General features: G+C 37.9%; 1 protein-coding gene across 1 annotated transcript in view; it reads left to right on the forward strand.

Moving 5' to 3' along the window:
* The window catches only part of LOC113229589 (exostosin-2), a 67525-nt gene that overhangs the window by 10006 nt on the left and 34943 nt on the right, over positions 1-22576 (forward strand). Inside the window, exon 3 of the mRNA XM_026463242.1 lies at positions 18755-18938. Within this exon, the coding sequence (XP_026319027.1) occupies positions 18755-18938 (184 nt within the window). The remainder of the gene's footprint in view (positions 1-18754; positions 18939-22576) is intronic.

Below are 22576 nucleotides of genomic sequence, written 5' to 3' on the forward strand. Positions count from 1 at the left end.
ACAAAAATCCGTGGTAGAAACCCGTTTAGCTCATGGAGGTAGTCTCGATCTCTGATGTTTCAAATATAAAAAAAATATGTATTGTAAATGTTGAATGTGTAGAAATGTTGTTTACAAAGAGCTACCCCTAGAGTTTCTTGCTCATTCTTCTCAGGGGAATCTGCCTCACGAATGAGCGGTAGAGTTTAACCATTGTGACGATTTCAAGTGGAATAAAACTTACCTATGAAATAAAAATTATTTTGAATTTGAATTTCAATTCGTCTAAACACTCGACTAAATTATTAACACAGTCAGAATCAGGGTTTAGTCGAGTCGGCATTCATCATTAACGCTTGAGGGAATGTTCCGGGACACAATTGTAGCCAGTTAAGCATTAAGCAGTTTGATGTCCATTCAAATAATATGCTATAAATGTGGATGTGTTTTAATGTAAGGAATTAATTATTTTTCTTAAAATAATATATTTGTACAGACTTTAAAAAAATATTATAAATGCTACTAAAATAATTGATAATACTAAAAATTATTACAAAATGAATGAGTGTAGGAAAATTTATTAATGTTTTAAGGAAAAATGCGTATATACTTATCAAAACTCAGCGGAACACTGACAAACCACGCTCTCATGATAGGTTTTTAATTTATATATAATATATACCATTTTTAATAAAAAAAAAATGTTTTCATCTCACTAGCTCCGAAAGGCTTTCTTTCTCATTAGACATCTGCGCGTTTTATGCACGCTAGTGTGGAAAAGGTTTTTGAAATTCAAACTTGACGATGGACTGTGGTGTGGTGCACCAAACTTTTCCTTTCGATGAAAAAAAAGATAATGACACGTTCAACTAGGTACGCGATTTGTCGTACATTACTTACTTATGTAATATAAATCCGTTGGTATATTTTATTCTTATTATGGTTGACATTTAATTTTCATCGTTAACTACTTGTGTTTATTAAATTATTTTAATTCGTGAAAGACCTAAAATAAATTCGGGACACATCTGAAGATAAGCTTTTTCTTTTAACTATAAAAACTGATGTTTTATAATTGAACTGCTTTTCTTTCATTTACCATTTTCCTCGCTATAGTGAGGTGAAAAGTTGTGTGTTTCGCTCGGCAGCAAAATTGTTTTACGTCTCGTGTCTTGAAACCCTACCTACGCTCAAGACTCTAATTTTGAACCACGAGCGAATCTTAGCTTCCTTCGCTTGCTCAGGTTTCAATACAAGCTCTCGCGTCAAAGAACAACTTTGCAGCCTTGCGTAACAAATAACTATTATTTACTTTCACTTCTGCCTAGTTTACAATTTAGGGTTCGAAACTCCTTTTAAGTAAGGAAATGAAACTATTTTATTAACTATTTTATTAATTATGAAAAATTTTATTTAATTTTATTAACGGTAAAGCAGTACCAGGGTGACATGACGACGTCCCGGTTTAAAATGCCGATTGAACTACTTCGGAAATAGTACCTCCATATTGCTACTTGAAGAATAATGCATCCCATGGTCTGTGATCATTGATCATGTATTTGATATGATGGTTTGTATAATGATTACACAAGGTTACTTGTACAACCTCACAGGACTATATTAATGTCATTCATCATAAACAACAACTTTGAAACTTTATAGGAAATGAAACTATTTTTCCGGATTTAAATCGCGTATATTTGTTTTTTTCAAACAAACCGACGTTTCGGGCCCTTTACAGGTCCCATGGTCACGGTTGACTGAGGTGGTACAGTCTTCAACCAGTTATGTCTAATATTGATGCAAATCACTCTATTTTTTCACTATAGTTACAATAGTTATTAATTAAATACCTTGTTTTTAATTTTACAAAGAAAACATTCCAATTTACGCTATATTAAGTTTTACAAATTATTTTATTGAATGAATTTTTATTAATTAATAATATAAATTAGAATAAACTAAAACATATTAATTAGTACTGCAGTCTTATGTCTGTTTGGGATTTTTCATTAGAGGAAATACTGGATCCCAAACTGCTGGTACGGAGAAACCATCTTCCCTGTTGAAATTAGGATGTTTTTTAATTTCAATGGCCTCTCGCAGCATTTTTTTTTTTTTTGATTTGAAACACCCGCTCTTTGCGGGTTTCTCGCTTTACAGGTACAGTACCATCGTGAGCTCTAAATCACAAAGATCAGAGAGGCATTTCCACTGTGCCCGTCACCCTGTGACATATGATTACAAGTCTATGTGCCTGTAATTTCACTCTTACCCTTTGAAATCAGAACGCAGTAATGCTCACGTTACTGCTTGGCGGCAGAAATAGATATAGTGACAATGCTTCTTTTGACGCACTCTTTCACAAGGAACTGCTGTGAGTCCCGCTCTTCCTTATTACAACACAGGAATAATAGTACTTAATTGATTTTACTTAACAACGATTTTAAATTAAGCGATTTTAGTAAGTGTCACAACAAACAAGCCGTGCGTCTGATGGTAAGCTGCACGCCTGTCCATAACAGTTGCAGTACCACTCAAAGCTTTAAATCGCAAAGAACTGAGGTGCGTTGCCACTTCGCCCGTCACTCTGATACATAAGTTGACAAGCCCCGTGTGCCTGTAATTTCAGCAGCACCCTTCTAAACCGGAACACAGTAATGCGGACATTACTGCTTGGCGGCAGAAATAGGTAAGGTGGCAGTGCTACCCTGGGCGGACTCTTTCACTTGGAGCTTTACTGGTGCTGAAATGTAAGATGGTACATGTTGTGAGAGAGTGTTTATATCCGGGAAAGAATGAATGTGAGTCGAAGTTCATTCATTTTCATTAATTAAATTTCCTTTGTGTACGACCCTAAGGGATATTCTTTTATGAATGGTGCCTCTTTGTAATTACTTTCGGACAATCGATAGAATTGCGGACTTTTTTCTTACAAACTTTTAAAGTAATTTCAAAGGCTATGAATCCCTGTCATTTTTCTTTCAGTACCGTCTGTGAAGGGGCTTGTTTTCTGAGCAGTCAGTTGTATGTTACGTCCGTTCCGTTGGCACATAATCATAATTCACGTCACGAAGTAACAGTTGCTAGAGGCCCAAAGAAACAAAGAAAGGAAAATTATTGTATCGCTATTAAGATCCCATGACCAATCGTGTGTTCGTTCATGCTTTTGTCTGCCTTTGTCAGCTTATTATTATTGATATGAAGATCAAACACATATTAAACATATCAAATGACGGGACGAACAAGTCGTGCGTCTGGTGGTAAGTGACACGTCTGTCCATAACAGTTGCATTGCCAGATATAATTTAAGTCTCATGTGCCTGTAATTTGAACTGCCTCTGTGGCCGAACGGTTATCATTCTGGACTGCCACTCAGAAGTCCCGGCTTCGATGCCCGAGCCTGAAGAAATATTTGTATGGCCTACATTTATCCTCTCGTGAGTTTGGGTGTAATTTGTGGTTGTCTATGTGCGTGTCCATGGCACCCGCGATACAGAGTTTCTATAGTTTCTGATCTTTATGTTCTGTGTCTGGTACTTAAAGTATATAGAAGTTCCCAATTTCAGAGTAGGTATTGGTTGTGTAGCACATTATATATACAGTAGCAATTTCCCAACATACGCAGAGGTCCGGGTTTAATTCCCGGGCCGGGAGAAATATTTGTATGCCCTACATTTCTTTTTCTCGTGAGTTTAGATGTAATTTACGGATGTCTATGTGTGTGTGTCCATGGCGCCTGCAACACAGGGTTTCCCTAGTGCGGGGCTATCAGTCTGTTTCTTATATTGTTATGTATTTCACCAGCGCCCTTACCCTTTAAAACGGGAGCGCAGTAATGCTCACATTGCGGCTTGGCGGCAAGAATAGGTAAGGTGGCAATACTTCCCTGGACGAACTTTTTCACGAGGCCCTCTACTGCTACTCCAAGGAGCTCTACTCTCTCTACTCTACTACTACTGCTTTGCGGCAGGAATAGGTTTTTTTTTTTATTATTTTTTTTATTGTGACTCGGCAAAATGACTGCACCGCGCCTGATGGAAAGTGCGAATACAGTCCAGAGATGAGAGTAACGGATGGAAAACACAAATATCTTCACTCCGTCACTATCATTTTGCCGGTCTGGCCAAATGCTTCTTCACACTACGTTTGAAGGACCCGATGTTATAGAGGGGAGGGAATACATGCGCCGGGAGTTGGTTCCACAATTTGATGGTTCGGCATAAGAACGAATTGCCAAACTTTTTAGTGCGGGACGGTATTGAACTGACCGTCCAACGGCATGGTATGGTGGCAGTAATTCCCTTGTCGAACTCTGTCACGTAAAGATCGAATCAATGCCATATGCCAGGGCGGTGGCTCTGTCGTTAAAATATCTTTATAAAAAATAGTCAAAAAACCGACCTCTAAAGTCATTCATCCCCTAGTTTGTGACCCTTAGAGGTGGAATATTTTTATCAAATTTAAATGGGACCATTTCTGAGGTACATTCTTTTCAACAAAAACAGAATCATCAAAATCGGTGCACAAATGCTGCGGAGTTATCGCGAAATATACATACAAAAAAAAAACAGTGGAGAATCACCTCCTTTTTTTGAAGTCGGTTAATGATAACGTACCACGTTCACTGCATCACCATTATATATCCTGAATCCTCTTCAAATTCTTGACTGTAGCAGTAATTATAAATCCACGACATGCGGAAATAGAAAAACAGCCTGGCGACATTAAAGAAAGATAAAAAGCAAAACTGAGTACACTTGTAGTCTGTATATTATGTATGTATGTATCTCAGTTTTCTCATCCTCGACTTGTTTGAGAGCCCTGTTGGTGTTCTTGTAGGGGTTTATCTTTTCCTGCGTATTAGGAACTGTTTACGGTAACTTTATAGGTGTATGGTAATCTAAGGGCACAAACAATTTTCCACACAATTTTATGTTTCTTCGCATATATTGGCATTTAAGTAGAATAAATTTAGTTGAGGTATTGAACGTCCTCTCCCTTCGGGAGTTAGGTATGTAGGAAGTGATACGTGATGATTAAATTAGCACGTCCTCCCGCTTTAAGTTGGGAGTAGTTACGTAAGAAATAGTGGAAGGAAAAGGAATTCAAGAACGATTCAAAATTTTAAAACTTAGTGGCCAGGAACCTGTAAAGAGGGTGATAAAAAGTTGGGATGACGGAGGAGGATATGAAGGAGGTTACATTTTGAGTATATTTATTAAACATTTTACCAAATGCCGCCCCTTCGAAACTGCCGCGGGTTCCCCGCCACCCTCCGCTACTGTGTCAAATGCAGATATGAGTTTACTATAATCGGGTATAGTGCCATTTCGTAAGCCGAGCGTGTCAATTAATCATTGTGACGACCAAAATCTTTTCATTCATCATCTTTATTTCAGCCGAAAGACGTGCACTGCTGGACATATACCTCCACCAAAGATCGCCATAACGATCGGTCTATTGTGCTAATTTTGTAACTTAAAGATTCAACTTCAATATCAAGTATGAAGCATACCCATCATGCGTCTTTTAATAATTTGGCCGAGCATTGCTTATTTATCAGTAATTGTTTCGACGATGATGTCGGACGGAGAATGGGAGTAACCCGCTGGTCTGCCACATAGAGGCCCCGGATTCGGTTCCTGGGCGAGGAGAAATATTTGTATGGCCTACATTTATTTCTTTCGTCAGTTTGCGTTTAATTTTGTTGTTGTCCATGAATTTGTCTGATACACGGTTTCCTTACAAACGCATGTTAGGAGCAGTCGCGCGTTTGCATCGATGCAATCGCCTATAAATCCTAAGTGTAGAGATGCAATTGCGCGTTTCTATCAATGCAGTCGCGCGCTTGCATCGCGTTTGTATCGCGCTTGCATCGCGTTTGTATCGCTGATTGTCGACTGCATCGCACGCTAATGCGCGCCCATGCGTGCGTTATTATTTATTAAAAAAAAGGAGACATTCGTTTGGTCAGTGAAACGGAGGACGAAAATTTCTTCTCTATTAAAAAATAGAGAAGAAATTTTCGCGACACGGTGAGAGTCAACAGGCGAATCGTTTTTTCACCTTTAACTTAAAAACTTTCTCGCTAGTTCTAAACGTCAGACACAAACGTTCAACTGGGAGAATACAAAGTTTAGAACTTACTTGTTATTCTTTGTTTCTCTTTTATATCATTATTTCTTGTCAAACTTAGATAGCAATTTTGACGGCTAGGAACGGCGATATATCGTAACTTAATTATAATTGTCAGAATACAGAAGTAATCATTATCTAATTGATTTCCTGTGTGAACACCAATGATCTCATACATATATTTACGTTCATAAAGACTTTATTTCTTTAAATACTATTAATAAAACGTAATTTTATTTTATATCTGCTTTTGAACTGCGATATCTTCTATTTATAACGTCTTTAATGTGGTTACGTTCTGTTGGCGAAACGCTTGCTTAAGTAGTTTTAGGAAGAGGGAGGGAGAAGGGTGAAATAAATAAAGAATCCTTTGGGATTTTTGGAAACGTACTTCTTCAGCGATTTTTGTGACAACAACTGAATATCAAAAACATAACGTCAAAAAGAATACAAATTCAAAAGAAATAAAAATTATAAAATGTATGAAAAGGTATGTGCTCGCGCGCACTTTATATACCTTTTTTTATTTTAAACCTAGTGATTTCCAGAACAAGGCTTTTTTATGACAATAAGTGAGGAGCCGAATAAGCCTGGTGGTAAGTGACACGCTTGTCTATAACAGTGTCAGAACTTTAAATCAGAAAGATCTGAAGGGTACTGCCACTGCATCCGTAACCCTGAGACATCATGTGCCTGTAATTTCATTTGTACGGGTCGTACTATATGGTATTTGCGACATTACGAATATTGAAACAGAACATCTTCTCGGCCTTGGCAGAAATGTTTCCAAAAATGGAGTTAAAACTAAATCGTCGGGGATAGAGCAAATCCGCGTATGTAGTATTGGTAAAAAGCGCGTATCTGCATTAAACCAAATTTCACAGAAGACGGATTTAACGTTATTACTTTGTTATTCCAATGGCTACGACTGTTATTTTTGCACAGTAAGCATTGACTTACAAATAAATGGACGACGGGTCTAATACAAAAACCACGAAAAAAATGTCCCAAGTCAACCTATTTAAACCTAGTGACATGTAAAGGAATATGAAAAAGCTAAAACGTTGAATTTAAATTGTAATGTCATCGCAGTACTGTCTAATTTTGCTTGCTTCGCTGTCAGTCGAACAAACGAAGACTAAAGAGTGAATGACGCTCTGTATACGATTTTAACGCCCTATAAGTTCGGACACTTTTTAGCGCGGACCCGACGTCCATATAATTGTAAGTCAATGACAGTAAGCTATATTTTATTTTGTCTACGGACTGATAACAATAGATCCCCGTAAATCACGCTAATTTCGTTGCTCGTTGGTCCTGACTGAAAACCAGCGCATCAGGAAACTATGGCATATACAGAGTCAGCGCCGTTTCACTGCTGTGACAATCATGTTTTGTTTTTTGTTTTATGCTTAATCTGTATTTGTGTTATATCAGTGAATAAAGTGTTTATCTATCTACGTATCTAATTTAATTGAGAAAAAAAATCTTAACAGAGCTATAAATTAATCGACTCTTAAACAATTTAAGACATTGTTTAAGAGAAAAGAGCTACGAAATTAAAAGAAAAAGTAGTAAAAGTAAAGGTATAATTTATGCCTATATAAAAAGGACACAGACTATAACTTGGGTGTAGGTGTGAGAGGTGTGAGTCATGATGATCTGGATAATGGTGTTCATTGTGGACCTTTATCCTTTAGAATAAATTTATTGCAGGTAACATTATATAAAAAATTTCCACTTGACTTTAGCCTACGCTCAATTGTTAGTAATCTCAGGCGAGTATGAATACTAAATAACTAGTAGGTACATGTATAACACTAACAACTATTGTAACTATTATCGTACTATGATTCATAATTTATTTACTCGTGAAAACATAGGTTGTAAAGAAGTTGTATGTAACATAATATAACTTTTTTTATATAAAAGAAAAAACCGACCTTCAAAGTTTGTGGAATTACATCGAATTTGACACGTTTTATTGAAATCGGTTACCGGAAGTCCGATTCATAATTTGCCACCCTTAGACGTGGAATATTTTCTTCAAATTTAAATTGGACCAATAGTATACAAGTACACACTTTCCAACAAAAAAAAAAATCATCAAAATCGGTTCACAATTGCCGGAATAATCGCCCAAAAAAGCAGTCGAATTGAGAATCTCTCCTTTTTTAAAGTCGGTTAAAAATAAATATAGTTGCACTATGTCCCGCCAAACATGTTGAAGGTACCTGTACTAGAAATTTATTCACATGCACTTGAATAGATTAAACTAGGTGTAACCTTTTTTTTTTAATAGTATCGTACGGGCGTGCAAACATAGATTTAATAAGTCAGCCGGTTCTAAAGTTCTTCAGGGTAGTGCTGCCATCTTATCTATTTCTGCCGCCAAACAATAATGTGAGCATTATTGTGTTCCGATTTTGAAGGGTAAGGGTGCTGGTAAAATTACAGGCACATGGGACTTGTCAACTTATGCCTCAAGGTGACGGGAGTAGTGGCAATGCTCCTCGGATCTTTGGAATTTAATGAGTGGCACCATTGACTTACAAATAAATGGACGACGGGTCTAATACAAAAACCACGAAAAAATGTCCCAAGTCAACCTGTTTAAACGTAGTGACATGTCAAGGAATATGAAAAAGCTAAAACGTTGAATTTAAATTGTAATGTCATCGCAGTACTGTTTAATTTTGCTTGCTCCGCTGTCAGTCGAACAAACGAAGACTAAAGCGTGCATGACGCTCTGTATACGATTTTAACGCCCTATAAGTTCGGACACTTTTTAGCGCGGCCCGACGTCCATATAATTGTAAGTCAATGAGTGGCACAGTAACTTTCATGAATGGGCGTGTCGCTTACCACCAAGCGCACGACTTGTTCGTCGTTAGATATCATAAAATAGTAAAGTCTGTTCCAATTCATTTTCAACAAAAAGTAAACTAACCTGTTTGGTTAAAATTCTAAGGCAACCACGCTATAAATCGAATAAGTAACACTTTCACATATATTTCGAAGATTTCGACCTGATACCTCATCACCTTTTTCAACAATATTTATTTTGAATAGCATCGTAAAATCGTATTGAAAAATGGTAGTCCAAAAGTGAGATTATTTTTCATCTATGCATCTATAACTTGTCTATGGTTGCATAGTGCTGTACGAAAAAAACATTCGGTTCATTCAATGTAAGTTTTTGTAATCGATTAGTAAATCGAATATTTCAATTGCAATCGAACGAGCATCTAAGTGTAAGGATGTGAAGGAGGGCTTAAAATTAAGTAGGTTATGTAGGGAAAACCGCTAGTATGACTCAATTAAACAAATCGATTCATTCAATCGATTTGTAGTTGGCATTACAATTGACCATCACTAAACCGTCTATGGTCGGGTCAGTAACTTATTTGTTTACATTTTGTTGAAAATGGATTGAAACGACGTAAAGAAGGAACTACTTATATGTACTTCAGACGTTTTAATGTCCACATTAAGATTGATTTAACTTCGTGATTGTATTTCTAGAACAATAACAATAATGCGTCAGCCAACCACACCAATTACCTAGTTTCAAACTCGGGAAGTCCCTGTATTATTAGCACAGGCATAGTGAAACTTCCTCCGTGGCACTACATAGTGCACCCAGATTAAAATCAATTCAGAGAAATTCGTTTCACAAATTAGTTCTATTGATTCGAACTCAGTAGCTCTACATTTAGCGCCCACTGCACCGTTTTACACTGATTATCCTTTATTCTGTGTCATCCTGACACGCCAAATCAATCTGACCGATCGGGAAAAAAAAAAATTGACCAGATCAGTCGAACCACCAATCTGACCAAAGGGAAACACTGGTGGTAACTGAAGTCGTCAAATGTTTTATTTATTGTTAAATTGAAATATACTACATTTGTAAAAACCCGAAAATACAGTCCAATGCAATGTAGCTATTATCGGAGGCGTTGCCGCGAATCACAGTGACCAGCAAGTTCTATTGTGATTAATCGAAGACATTTAGAATGCGAATCAGACATGTCATCAATCAATTTTGGGCCATCTAAGCCAAGCCTGGCTACAGGCCTAGCTTGCGATTTTTTTCGATTTTTTGACGTACATGTAGCAAATTGGTTTTTGATTTGTATCAATCGTTATCTCGATTTCCAATATATAATGTGCTCTCAAAAATTTGGCTCGACTCGTTCCGCGATTTTTCGAGTGGTAACTAGTAAGTTAAATACAATATAAGTTATAAGACTTTTGTAGTTATAATTACAGGCATCTTACCTCGGTATGATTATTTTTTATTTTCCCGATATTTTGGAACGGTTACACGCACGCCCGACACTGGTTGACTGGCCAGCGGCAGCTTTAAGAATAGACATATCTCACTACCCTCTTTCGCTGTCGACGACTACCTCCCTTCTCCTCCCACCTCTCTACCTTCATCTTGATAATTGTGGCGTTACCATTTTCACTAATTTTCGTCGTAAAAAAGTGTTTTGAAGTGAGAATGATGTAGGAATAAAACAAAAAGGGCGTTTAAAAGAGCTGAAATTGACATAATACCAGTCTTTCTTCAATGATTCACTTTTTTCATGGTGTTGCCATCTCGTCGAGGTCCCGGGTTCAATCCTCGGCCGGGTCAATATAGAAACTATGTTGTCTTTGGTTTGGTTGTTTGTGGTGCTTTAGTTATTTATGTTCATAGCAACGTATATGATGTTGTTTTCTAATATTTATAATTGTGGACCTAGTCCGCAGATCCTGCGTCCGGGTCTGTTCCGAACCTTGACATAGTATGTGGTTTACAAATAAAAAAGAACACAGTAACTGAACACATATTTTGTTATGTCGTCCTTTTACTGACTTACCGGCAGTAGGTAAATGTTTCACAGCAACCTATTTTCGATTTAGCACATCACACCTTAAGTTGTAGCTCGTGTCTAAACTCATTTTATAAGTGAGTTATATTCATCATACAACGATTAATAGAGAATATACGCTTTTGAAAATTGACTAAGGTCGTACGTGTATTAAATAGTTACGATAAAAACATCGGATACGATCGCTACTAGAAGAAGAACGATATAACACCAGATAGAAGTTACAAAGTTTGTTATAGCCTGAGAATCCTAAAATCATTGTTCATTCTTGTAGCCTTGTCAGAATCGAGTAAAATGGATAACTATGATAGTTTCACTGTTGGCAAGCAACGATGAACAAGTTGCACACAGTTATTAGAACTACAAAACAAACGGAATCAAATTTTATCATCATTAAATAAGTAATTTTGCAATTTTCGTCCATTATAGCAAAGCTCAAGTTAACCGGTCGATTTGAAGTGAAACAATTGACGCCACCCATTGACGACACCCGTCAATTGTTTCGAATTCGGGCTGGTCAATCCTTAGAGGATGGAAAAAAGATATGGCAGAATAGTTTTCAAACAAATTTAATGACATTCGATACAACTTCAAATGGCTTTGGTTGGTTCCTCATAACAGTGTAAGTGTTGAATAAATCACTTTGGAAAAAATATACCGGGTGGAAATTTGTAATGCCACCTGGAGGGAAAGTACTCTAAATAATGGAGATATAAATTTTTACTTAAAGTAAACACTCCTTTATTTTTTAAAAGAAATAAAACTGCATTCATAGATTTTAGAAAATTTCTAGGAACACACGGGAATCGAACCCGCTTTAATCTGAAAGAAATGCGCCCTGCATTTTTATTGCATCGGTGGATAGGGTTAATTATAAGAATAAAATCTCTCTCACAAAATTGGTTAATTAAATGAAAAAAAAAAAAAAATCAAAGTCTTAACGTATTTTAATAAAACGAAAAAAATGGTAACCCAATTAATTAGTTGCTCGAAATGAGCTCCATTTTCTTGGTTTTCTTTTAATCTTTTGACGAATTCATTTTGAGTAACTTTTAATAACGTGTTGTGATGAATTGTATTACAAATCGTATTCTGAACCTCAGCCTTCAACTCGTTTACACTCGCATAGGATTTAAGGTAAATTTGATTTTTAACAAATCCCCACAAAAAAAATCTAAAGGGGTGAGATCTGGTGATCTCGCAGGCCATCTGATTGTGCCGTTTGTACCAATCCAGGTATTAAAATGGTTACTAATGTAGGCAGTAGTGACTCTGCTGTTATGGGCTGGAGCGCCATCTTGCTGCAGAATTATTCGATTTCGCTCTTCCTCAGATAAAACATTTAACTCATTTCTTAAGAGATCCAGTATTTCAAGATACTTGACAGTGTTCAAATGACATTCGTAATAACAAGTAATCTGATGGACCTTTGAGTAAAAGTGCTTTAACTTGACCCATTGAATTTATAACTCTAGATTTCATGGTTTGTAGGAGAGATTTCATTCACATAATTGACCCTATCGATGGATTCAATAAAAGTACAGGGTTTTTTAAAGATTTTAGCGGATTCAATTCCCAGCACCCTTTACCCTTTAAAACCGGAACGTATTAATGCTTACATTACCGCTTAGCGGCAGACATAGGTAAGGTGGTAAAGGTTTCTGAACATACCAAGAAGTCACGATACATAAGTTTCGCTGTAGACAAATTAATTCATTAAAATATACACCACACACGATACCTCATGCAGTTTTAATATTAATGTGTTTTAACGTCGAAGATGGCGTGGCGCTATATTGTTTCCCGTGTAGAATTATTAATGTTAAACCACCTATTATTTGGTTACTAACTTAATTTATTAGGCACCTTTAAGTCAGTTGGACAATTAGTGAGTAATTCCTTTGTGTTATTAACGCTATTGCTTCAAGGTTATGGATACCACCATGTAATTTATAGCTAGAGGCCTTATATTTTATACGCGCTGTAGTCTCGCGTATGTATCGTGCATTTTGATAAAGAGATGGTTTTGATTCTATTTTTGTTTGTTAATTTCAGTTATTTTTCTAAATGAAGCAATTGCATGAAATTCTAAGTGTAAACTCCAGTGGAGTATATAAGTTTATTGTTTGCAACGCGATGTTTGCGTGCGTTTGAATAGATTCACCACAACGCATCTGCGACGCGTATTCGCGCAGATGACGCGCGTTTACGGCGCCGTATTCGTGAAATTTGCGTCGTCGGCAGAGTAACGGTCGGTAGAGTGTACTAGTGATGTAACAGACTTTTGCTTCTGCTTCCGTTCCGGAACTTCTATAACGGAACTCTTATCGGAAGTTTATAACGTTCGCGATGGGTCAGGCGCGTGCGCGTATTGCTTGGTGGATGGGCGCGTGGATCTTAGCAGTTTTGTGTTGTGTAAGTGTATAATTGTGAAGCCAAACACAAGCCCTGTTTGCAATTACTTCACTGAGTTAATAATACCAATAAATATTATTATTAGTTCTTCGTTTCTGCTAAGATTTATTTTTGACATCTGTTTCCGTTTATGTTTCCGTTATGACATTTCCGTTGCATCACTATGTGTACACGCTCGCCGCGCGTCGTGTAGGGATGCACACATTTGCATTATCTCGCGGTGCACTCGAGCCGCAAAGCGCGGGGCAAGCGCCATTCATTATGGATTAGAAACGTGCGCTTGGTGTTTAAAATCTTTATCTATATCAAATTTATAATATATTGATATATGAAAATGAAAATGTATTGTTACGTGCAAACTTGCATTTCATTTGTGTTTCAAGACCACACTCCTGTAATCGAGATATTAATCCGCGAGGTTGATATACAAATATCAACATGTAAGGACTGCATTTGACTAAGGTTATTTTATTATAGCAAGTGCATACTGTGATAAATATAGTATATTTATATCTTGCAACCTGTAGGCGCAACTAAGATAATAACGTGACTACCCTACGCTCCGAGAGACAGAAGGCATTGACACTCCGAGCACGTGGGAGTTGCACTACTTGCCTTGTTATATATAGAATATATAGATAAATCATACTTATCGACGCGGAATCGGCTTAAGGCGATCTGTTTTAACCACACTTGTCGCATTAAGCCGATTCGCCGCCGACGCGCCAATTGTTTCTAAACTAGGATTAGCCGTGGTCGGCATGCGTACGAACGCGATTGAAAGTTGGCACTATGGAGATTGTGATGCGAAACGCATAACGTCTTTTTCGCTCTTACGTTCATAAACATAAAGGTTTTATGCTGTTTAATGCGATTTCGCGTCGATAAGTGTGGTTTAACCCTCATGTAGTTAGTCTATCACGACAATTAATGGATTAATCGCAACTTGAATAAATTCATTACTTAAAATGGTAGCTTCAATTATTATGCTTTATTAAAACTGCTAAGTCCAACCTCATGGTGCCACGATTTCGTTTAACCAAGGTATCCGACTCTTATGGGTACTGTATACGTTTTTACAATAAGTTTCCTGAGCATATATTAAGATTATCATTTCCTAAGTTTAAAAACTACATTCACAATATTTTGATTGAAAAGTTATATTGCAAAATTCAAAACTACGTAGGTATTAGATAAAGATGTATGGAAAGACGACATGCCTCTAGATTCCACACAAATTTGATTCAAAGTGTATTTCATAGCATTTAAGTTTATTTGAAAAGAGCAATCCCTAGAGTTTCTTGCTCGTTCTTCTCAGGGAGGTCAGCGTAGTGAACGAGCAGTAGCTTAAATGTGACGTTTTCAAGTGTAAATTTATTTTACCTATGGAAGAAATGGTTCTTTGATTTTTTGAATTTGTCTTTATTTTTATAGGCTTAGGACATGTATCAAGGACGCAAGTTTATGATGACTTTAAAGAATATCCTGAATTTACAATTAGATGTCTTAATTTATTGCTAGAGGTCTTAACGATGTTGGAAGAAGGAGGATTTGTGGTAGTCTCTACTGCGGACTTAGTAGTTGTTAATTCATTCAAGCTGCAAAGAATATAACCCAAAGAGCCGCGGCCGCTCTTTTCTACAATGTCTACGAAAATATTTAGTAAGCTTCTGGCTGTTACTTCGTCAGCATGGAAATAGATAAATAATCGACTCTACTGCCGTACTTAGAATCAAGGAAAACAATCCATTAGGTTTGATAAATTAACACCCCGTTACAACCCTTTTTAGAGGTACTTTTCGACTACATAATGCGCGGTTGAAAAATGAGTTCGTACAACAAGTTTCAGGATAGTAGACACAAGGAACACAATTTTGGCAGACAAACTAGCATTCGGTTTCCCGTTTTTGGCGAAGTTTAAAAAAACATCGAATACGTCTAACGTTGTTTACTTTGAGGAGTGTTCCCTCCAAGTTTGGGTTAATTGGGTCTATTTGGTAGTGGAATTTCCTCTTATAAATTCCAGCACACCGTTTTACTAGATGTTTTATGTTTGGAAATATAAGAGGTGTATTTAACAATTAATTTTCTTTGAAGAATATGTACGTATAGTCTCAGATTATATACATGTGTACAAATATATATTATGTATACGTGAATGCTTAAAGTTAATACGATTAACTTTAAAATAAAACGTAACATTTATTTTTCGTTGCGCACTCGGATCATTCGGATCGCGATCATTACGGAGTGATGAGTGAGTGAGAGAGGATGAGGAGTATACTTAATAAAATAAGGACTTATGTGCCTCGTCTTACGATATCTCGTTATCTCTCTCTTAGTGGGCTCCTTCGTGCATTCATGCAAAGGGTCGCGAAATTTTATTTGATTGGTCCATCGCATAGGTGACCTTCCTCGTAGTGTAGTGCCTCTACTTTGCCTTGCACGACGTTTATCACTCTCCATCAGGGGCAGAGACCTCCACCGGCTACATTTCAGGCATGCCATTTCCTTTCCCTCCACGACGTGCAGTCTCCTATTACCTTACACCTTACCTTCATACCTTAGGCGTGCAGTCTCCTATGCCATAAGTGTTGTCATAGACACTCGATTCTTAGTTTTTTTGACACGGTCTTTATTAAGGACATCTTCAACCTGGTTGAGATGTAAAACGTCGAGGCCTAGCTTTTCCCACATTTCCTCCCTTTTTACCATAAATTCGTGTTACCTTATTCTATTAACATCAATCCATTACAAATGTCCAAATGTCCAAACCTTCGAATCATTCCGTTTCCCCCATAGTCATTACTCCATCATTCACAAATTACCACAACGCGCTTTTATTAACACTGTTCCTAATACTGTCTTTAAGGCTTGCACCGTACACACACGCATAACGCTGTCGTTTTCTTTTTTCTATACCCTACTACTGTACTTCATTGTTGGGAGCACCTCGTTGAACAGCCAGACTCGTCTTTTTTGATACAACGTATCCTACCTGATTTCCAGCCTTCACTTTCTTTAAGGCCCCCCGTTTATTTTTAAGGCCCGTCGCCCATTGGCGTCCCTACATGCAAGAGCACGACAGCAAATCTGGAGCGGTATCCTTAGGCATGCCGAAGCGTAGTGTCGCGACATCGTGCTCGCGCCTAGCCTCTATTCAGATTTACGTAACATTAAAGCATCGATGAGGCATCCCGAAAGCCGCCAAGGCATTCCGGAGGCTGCCGGCTCTGTATTCCTAAGTTTACCGCAACTTTGTTTTCATAGTTACAACCATCTTTATCATTGGAATTTCATCTATAATGTCATTTCGTTAAGATATACTACTATTTGTCAGTGGCGGCCGGGCTTTAAACTTACCATCTTGTGTTAATAGACTACCCAGATACACAAATTGTTTTAGTTTCTCGTTGTCAAACCTCATAAATTCTTTGTGCAACACTCTTGTGTCTTTCAATCATCATTACTTTTGGATTCATTCCTTTTCTTTTCAAACGCTTTAAACATAACAACTTTCATCTCTTACTGCTGCTCTGCCAACGCTAGAATGTCTTGATCGATCAAGTAACTCATTACTGTGCGTTTCGAAAACTACAATTAAGGGTTATTTAAATAAAAATGAATATTCATTTTTTTACTACAAACGCGTACCAACATCGAATCATATTAGGTGAGATTGTGACCAAACTTGCCAAGGAGGTCAATTTACATAAAGTCTCATTAATTCACAATCCGTAATCACTCTCTTTCAAATCTAATGAATGATTGTCTAATAGCTACGTATACTCTATACGTAATAGTAATAGAAATTGTTGTATAAATAAACATTTTAAATCTTATATCCAATTATAAACGTAGATACGCAATTAACATTATTAGGAAGATCCTTTTTAAAACCGTATGTTGGGAAATTGCTACTGCAAGACTTACTGTATGACGTGGAATATTTAACACGTGACTTCGCAATTTGGAAAGAAAATAATAATAGAACAATAATGTGCAACACAACTAATACCTACTCTGAAATTGGGAAATTCTATGTACTTAGAGTACCAGACCAATGTAATTAACTCCGGCAAAAATAACGATCAGAACTAGGGAACCCCAGTATCGCGGGTGCCATGGACACATACATAGGCAACCAAAAATTACACCCAAACTCAGGAGATAAATAAATGAAGAATATACGAATATTTCTTCCGGCCCGGGAATCGAACCCGGTACCTCTGCGTGACAGACCACCATGGTAACCGTTCGGCTACAAAGGCATTTTAAAATTTAGATAAGTTTGTTTCCTAAATTTGCTCTACCCAAAAATCAAACCAAATACCTTCTTGTCTTGCGTCTATAGTGCTAATCCTTAGGCTATCGGATTGTCGAAAACGTCTGCACATACAGTGTACACACAATACAGTGACTTTTACTTGTCGTATAGTTGAAAATGAGTGCTCATCTGACAAATCTTGCTGGCAAGAAATAATCAATATCAATGATAATAAGTTTATGATAATCTATATCGCCTGTTCATAACAAAACTGAAAGCAAAATGCGACGCGAATCAAACGATCGCGCTAATGGAACGGATGAAAGAAAATTTGTAACTGACGGTGCGTAACAACCGTGTTCACATAGTAAACACAAGAAAATGAGAGTAGTTTCTTTATAGTGAAGTAAATGTGTTCATATGTACGAGATATTATATATACGAAAGGCATGCGATAGATAAAAGTGACTCTGCGTGATTCTCGCTTGTGTGCACATCAGCAACGTTTCTCTAATAATTTGTAAGATTGCGTGATTCTCATGTAATAATACGAAAATACAATGTACTCTATTCACTTACATTAATATAAATATACGAACAAACGGCCTCTGCCTAACGTCTCTACTAACGACTTCCACTCGCTATGTTCCTGCCACACCCGTTCGTTTATTCTTGGTACTTTTGACCGGACCTTTTTTAAGGATGTCCTCAATTTGGTTGACATATGTATGTCAAGGTCATCTTTACCCCAATTTTTACTCGACGCACGCTCTATAAATTTGAATCGTTGTTCTATCTATCATTTCCGTATGATCAAACAATCCAAGCATTCCGTTTTCTACCGTGGTCACTACATCAACGTTCACAGCACAACTCACTCTTTTTGTCTAATTCCTCGTTTGTCTTTAAGGCTTTCGTAACATTTACGCTCATTTTTCCAGTTATTTATATGTATATTTGGAGGTTAACTATAGAATAATTTGTCTGCGATTGCGAACTTACTCCCTTAGACATTCCTTCACTTTAGTGTCTTTCAGCTTCTGTTCTTCTAATAATAATCGTTGTTCTACAGTATGGGCCCGTGAATCCGCTATTCCTGCCAGTAACAGCACCGAAAGCACCCGGCTTCACTGCAGTCGTGCTCACGTACGACCGCGTGGACAGCCTTTTCGCGTTGGTGCGCAAGCTCGTTCGCACGCCTAGTCTCGCCAAGATCCTCGTTGTGTGGAATAATCAGAGGAAAGCACCACCGCCTTGTAAGTACATCCCTTATTATGTCCATATTTAATTTCAGATTTTGTTACCGAAGGTTGGCAACCAAATGGCTGTCGAGGGCTACCTTTTTATGATATCAAGTGATGACGAACAAGTGCGCCTGGTGGTAAGCAACAAACCTATAACAGTTGCAGTTCTACTCAGAGCTTCAAATCAGAAAGATTTGAGAGGTACTGCCATTGCGCCCATCACCCTAAGATATAAAGTGAAGAAGTCCCACGTGCATTTAGTGTCACTAGCAATCTTATCCTTCAAAACCGGAACACTAATAATGCTCACGTTTCTGGTTGAACTCTTCTACAAGGAGCGTACAGCTACCATCGGTACTTTTGAAGAAGTTGCTAGAAACACGATCGTGTTGCCCCGATGATACCAGTGGCGCAGACATTACAGCCAGGGTAACCTTTGGTTGGTAACAGTTTAGTTATATTACCTTGTATGATGAGTTAAATTGTATTATAGTATACCTGCTTCGCTTCTATTACTTTTCATTATACCCTACTTCAAATTTATTGCGCAATAATTTTCCTTGTACAATCAGTTACGATGACACGGTAATGCAATTGGTTATCTATTACAAATAAATTCAAAGAAACACGTTGTCCTTTTGGAATGCATGTTATTTAAAGCAGCGATTAAGAGAGATAATTGCTATTGCGAATGATCAATATCATGTGTCAGGATAGTAAAAGGACAACCCCGAAGGGGAAAGTCAAACTATAATTGCCAAGTCACAGCACCACAATCAATCAATTGATTGAATTCTACGTTTGTTAATTCATGAAACTACTTGCAGAATTCATTACGTGATTGTGGTTCTGGTGATTGTGGTGACTCTATTGAATTTGCAAAAAAAAAACACTGAATAATTGTAGCAATTTATATCTTGAGCTGTAACTCATTGCAATCTCTTTCTATTAATAATAATAATATGCGAGACAACCACACCAATTCACTGGTCTCAAACCCGTGAATTGCCTGTACTATGAGTACCAGAGTAACGAAATTCACTACGGGGCTCCACCCAGAACACCTGGTCGAGAACCAATTTAGAAAGTTCATTTCGCAAATTATCCTGAGCTCACTGTACAAACTGTGGGGCCAACGAGGTCATATAATTATAATGATAAAGTGTCTACCATAATATAATAAGACCAAGTACGATAACTCCATACAAATGTAGCAGCGCGGCTTGTGCGTGTGCATGCACGCGGCGAAGCTTGTACGGACGCATACATTCACATAATCTCGCAGTGCACTCGCATTGCATTGCGCGCGCCATTTATTCAAGATTAAAGAAATTAAACGTTCGCTTGGTGTTTAAAAATTCTCCTTTTTCTTTTTTTTATGACACTGACCTTGGCATCACTTATAACGGGACGAATAAGTCGTGCGCCTGATGGTAAGCGACACGCCTGTCCATAACAATTGCAGTGCCACTCAGAGCTTTAAAATACGAAGACTGAGGGGCACTACCTCTGCGCCCGTCACCGTGAGTCATAAATTGATAAGTCTCATGTTCCTGTAATTTCCCCAGCGCCCTTATCCTTCAAAATCGGAACGCCATAATGATCACATTACTGCTTGCTTGGCGGCAGAAACAGGTAAGGTAACAACCTCTTTTACAAGGAGCTCTATTGCTACAAAAATCATCAAACAGAGAACAAGTACTACACGTGGTTATTGTTGTGTTTATGGTTTTTTGAACAAGAGTTCCTCAAATTCAGAGTTGTTGTCCTTCTCGATACCTGCTGAATATGACAAGTGAGTTGCTCATTTTATTTTACGACCTTGGTTTTCCAGCGGTTAGCACTATGAGCAGGCGTTAGATGAGGAGCTCCCGAAACGAATTTTTCTAAAAATTGGTTCTGATCTGGGTGTGACAGACGTGAAACCACATAGAACGGCGATGATGCACTTTTTTTAAACAGATGTAGCGTGTCATCTTTTTGTTAAACTTCGCCCAGTACGTGACCTTCAGAGTGCATTTTTGTTGAAGTTCTCTTATCATATTACTAAAATAATAATATGACAAACCTACGCTTCAAGCTAAGTGTAGGCAAACGGGCAGGAGTAGCCCTACTTGGCTAAGGCTATACTATGATTCTACTCACAGAACAATACAGTAAGAAGTGGTTAAACTAACCATGGCGTGGCATGTGTGCCAACAGTACGCGAACTTCCACATACTTAAGTTTAGCAGCATCGCAGAAAAATGCCTTATTTCGCTACTTTCACTTGCCTCCGTGGCCCAACGGTTACCATACCGGACTGCCACGCAGAGGTCCCCGGGTTCCATTCCCGGGCCGGGAGAAATATTTGTATGGCCTACATTTATTTCTCTCGTGAGTTTGGGTGTAATTTGTGGTTGTCTATGTGTGTGTCCATGGCACCCGCGACACAGGGTTTCCCTAGTGCGGGGCTATGTTGAGTGTGTGCGTTATTTATTATTATTACTTCGAATTCGTCGTCGTTCAGCTAGTGACCGCTAAATGGCAGCACATTGATTGAAATATCAATATAAAATCATTACGTCGTAACTTGCAATATTGGTATTGAACTTTCAACGGTATGCCAACAGGGTAAAGGTTAAATTATATTAACAAAAGAGCGTTTAAAATTGTGAATGCGTGAGTTTTGGCGACAGCGGCTCTGATAATAATCGAGTCTCAGGCACTTCCATTTTTTTTATTCCGTGGTTCTACAAATATTATAAAGTAGATTTTTTTTATAATATCAAGCGTCGGGCCGACAAACCGTACGCCTGTGGTACGCTACGTGCCTGTCCATAACAGTATCAGTGACACTCAGGGCTTTAAATCGCAAAGATCTGAAGCGCATTCAAACTGCGCCTGTCACCTTGAAACATAAGTTGACAAGTCCCATGTGCCTGTCATTTCACCAGCACCCTTACCCTTCAACACCGGAACATAGTAATGCTGACATTACTGCTTGGTGGCAGAAATAGGTAAAGGGGCAGTACTTCCCTGGGCGAGACATATGACGATTATTGGACAATAGAACTTACTATACTTATTTGCGACAAAAATGTCGTTAGCTTGGTAAAGGATAATATTTTGCTAGAGTAGATATGAAACCGCTGATTCTGCATTCGCGATTACGAAGAGATCCCTATTGAAAAAAGTTGTTTTGCTCATAAGGAAAAACATCGGCTGAAATTCGCCCTGCGACCTAACAAACACTCGGTAGACGTTATTATAATGTCAAAGCATGAGTTTGAAATTAGATTTGGGTAATGAACATTTAATTTCCTGTTCCGCCCCAAAACATGGTGTTGATAAATATCTATTATAGGATATTGGAAATGTACAAAGGGCAAACATAGGTTTGGGTGAAGGGAGTGTCGTTTTCAGAACGGTTTTATTTGGCTTCATATTTCAGCACATAAAATTATACAAGTCGATTTTTAGCAGCGACGCAAACAACGCGCGATTGCATCGCTGCACTTGCGATTTATAGCCGATTGCATCGATGCAAACGCGCGGGTGCATCGCGTTTGCATCGCGCGTGTGTGTAAAGGTAGATAATTAGCTACTGCATCGCTAGTGCATCGTATTGGCATCGCTGCTAAAAAGGCTCCGTGCTCATACATATAAAA

Source organism: Hyposmocoma kahamanoa, unplaced genomic scaffold (assembly GCF_003589595.1).
Source record: "Hyposmocoma kahamanoa isolate Upper Pololo Valley unplaced genomic scaffold, ASM358959v1 62, whole genome shotgun sequence".
NCBI classification, from domain to species: Eukaryota; Metazoa; Arthropoda; class Insecta; order Lepidoptera; family Cosmopterigidae; genus Hyposmocoma; species Hyposmocoma kahamanoa.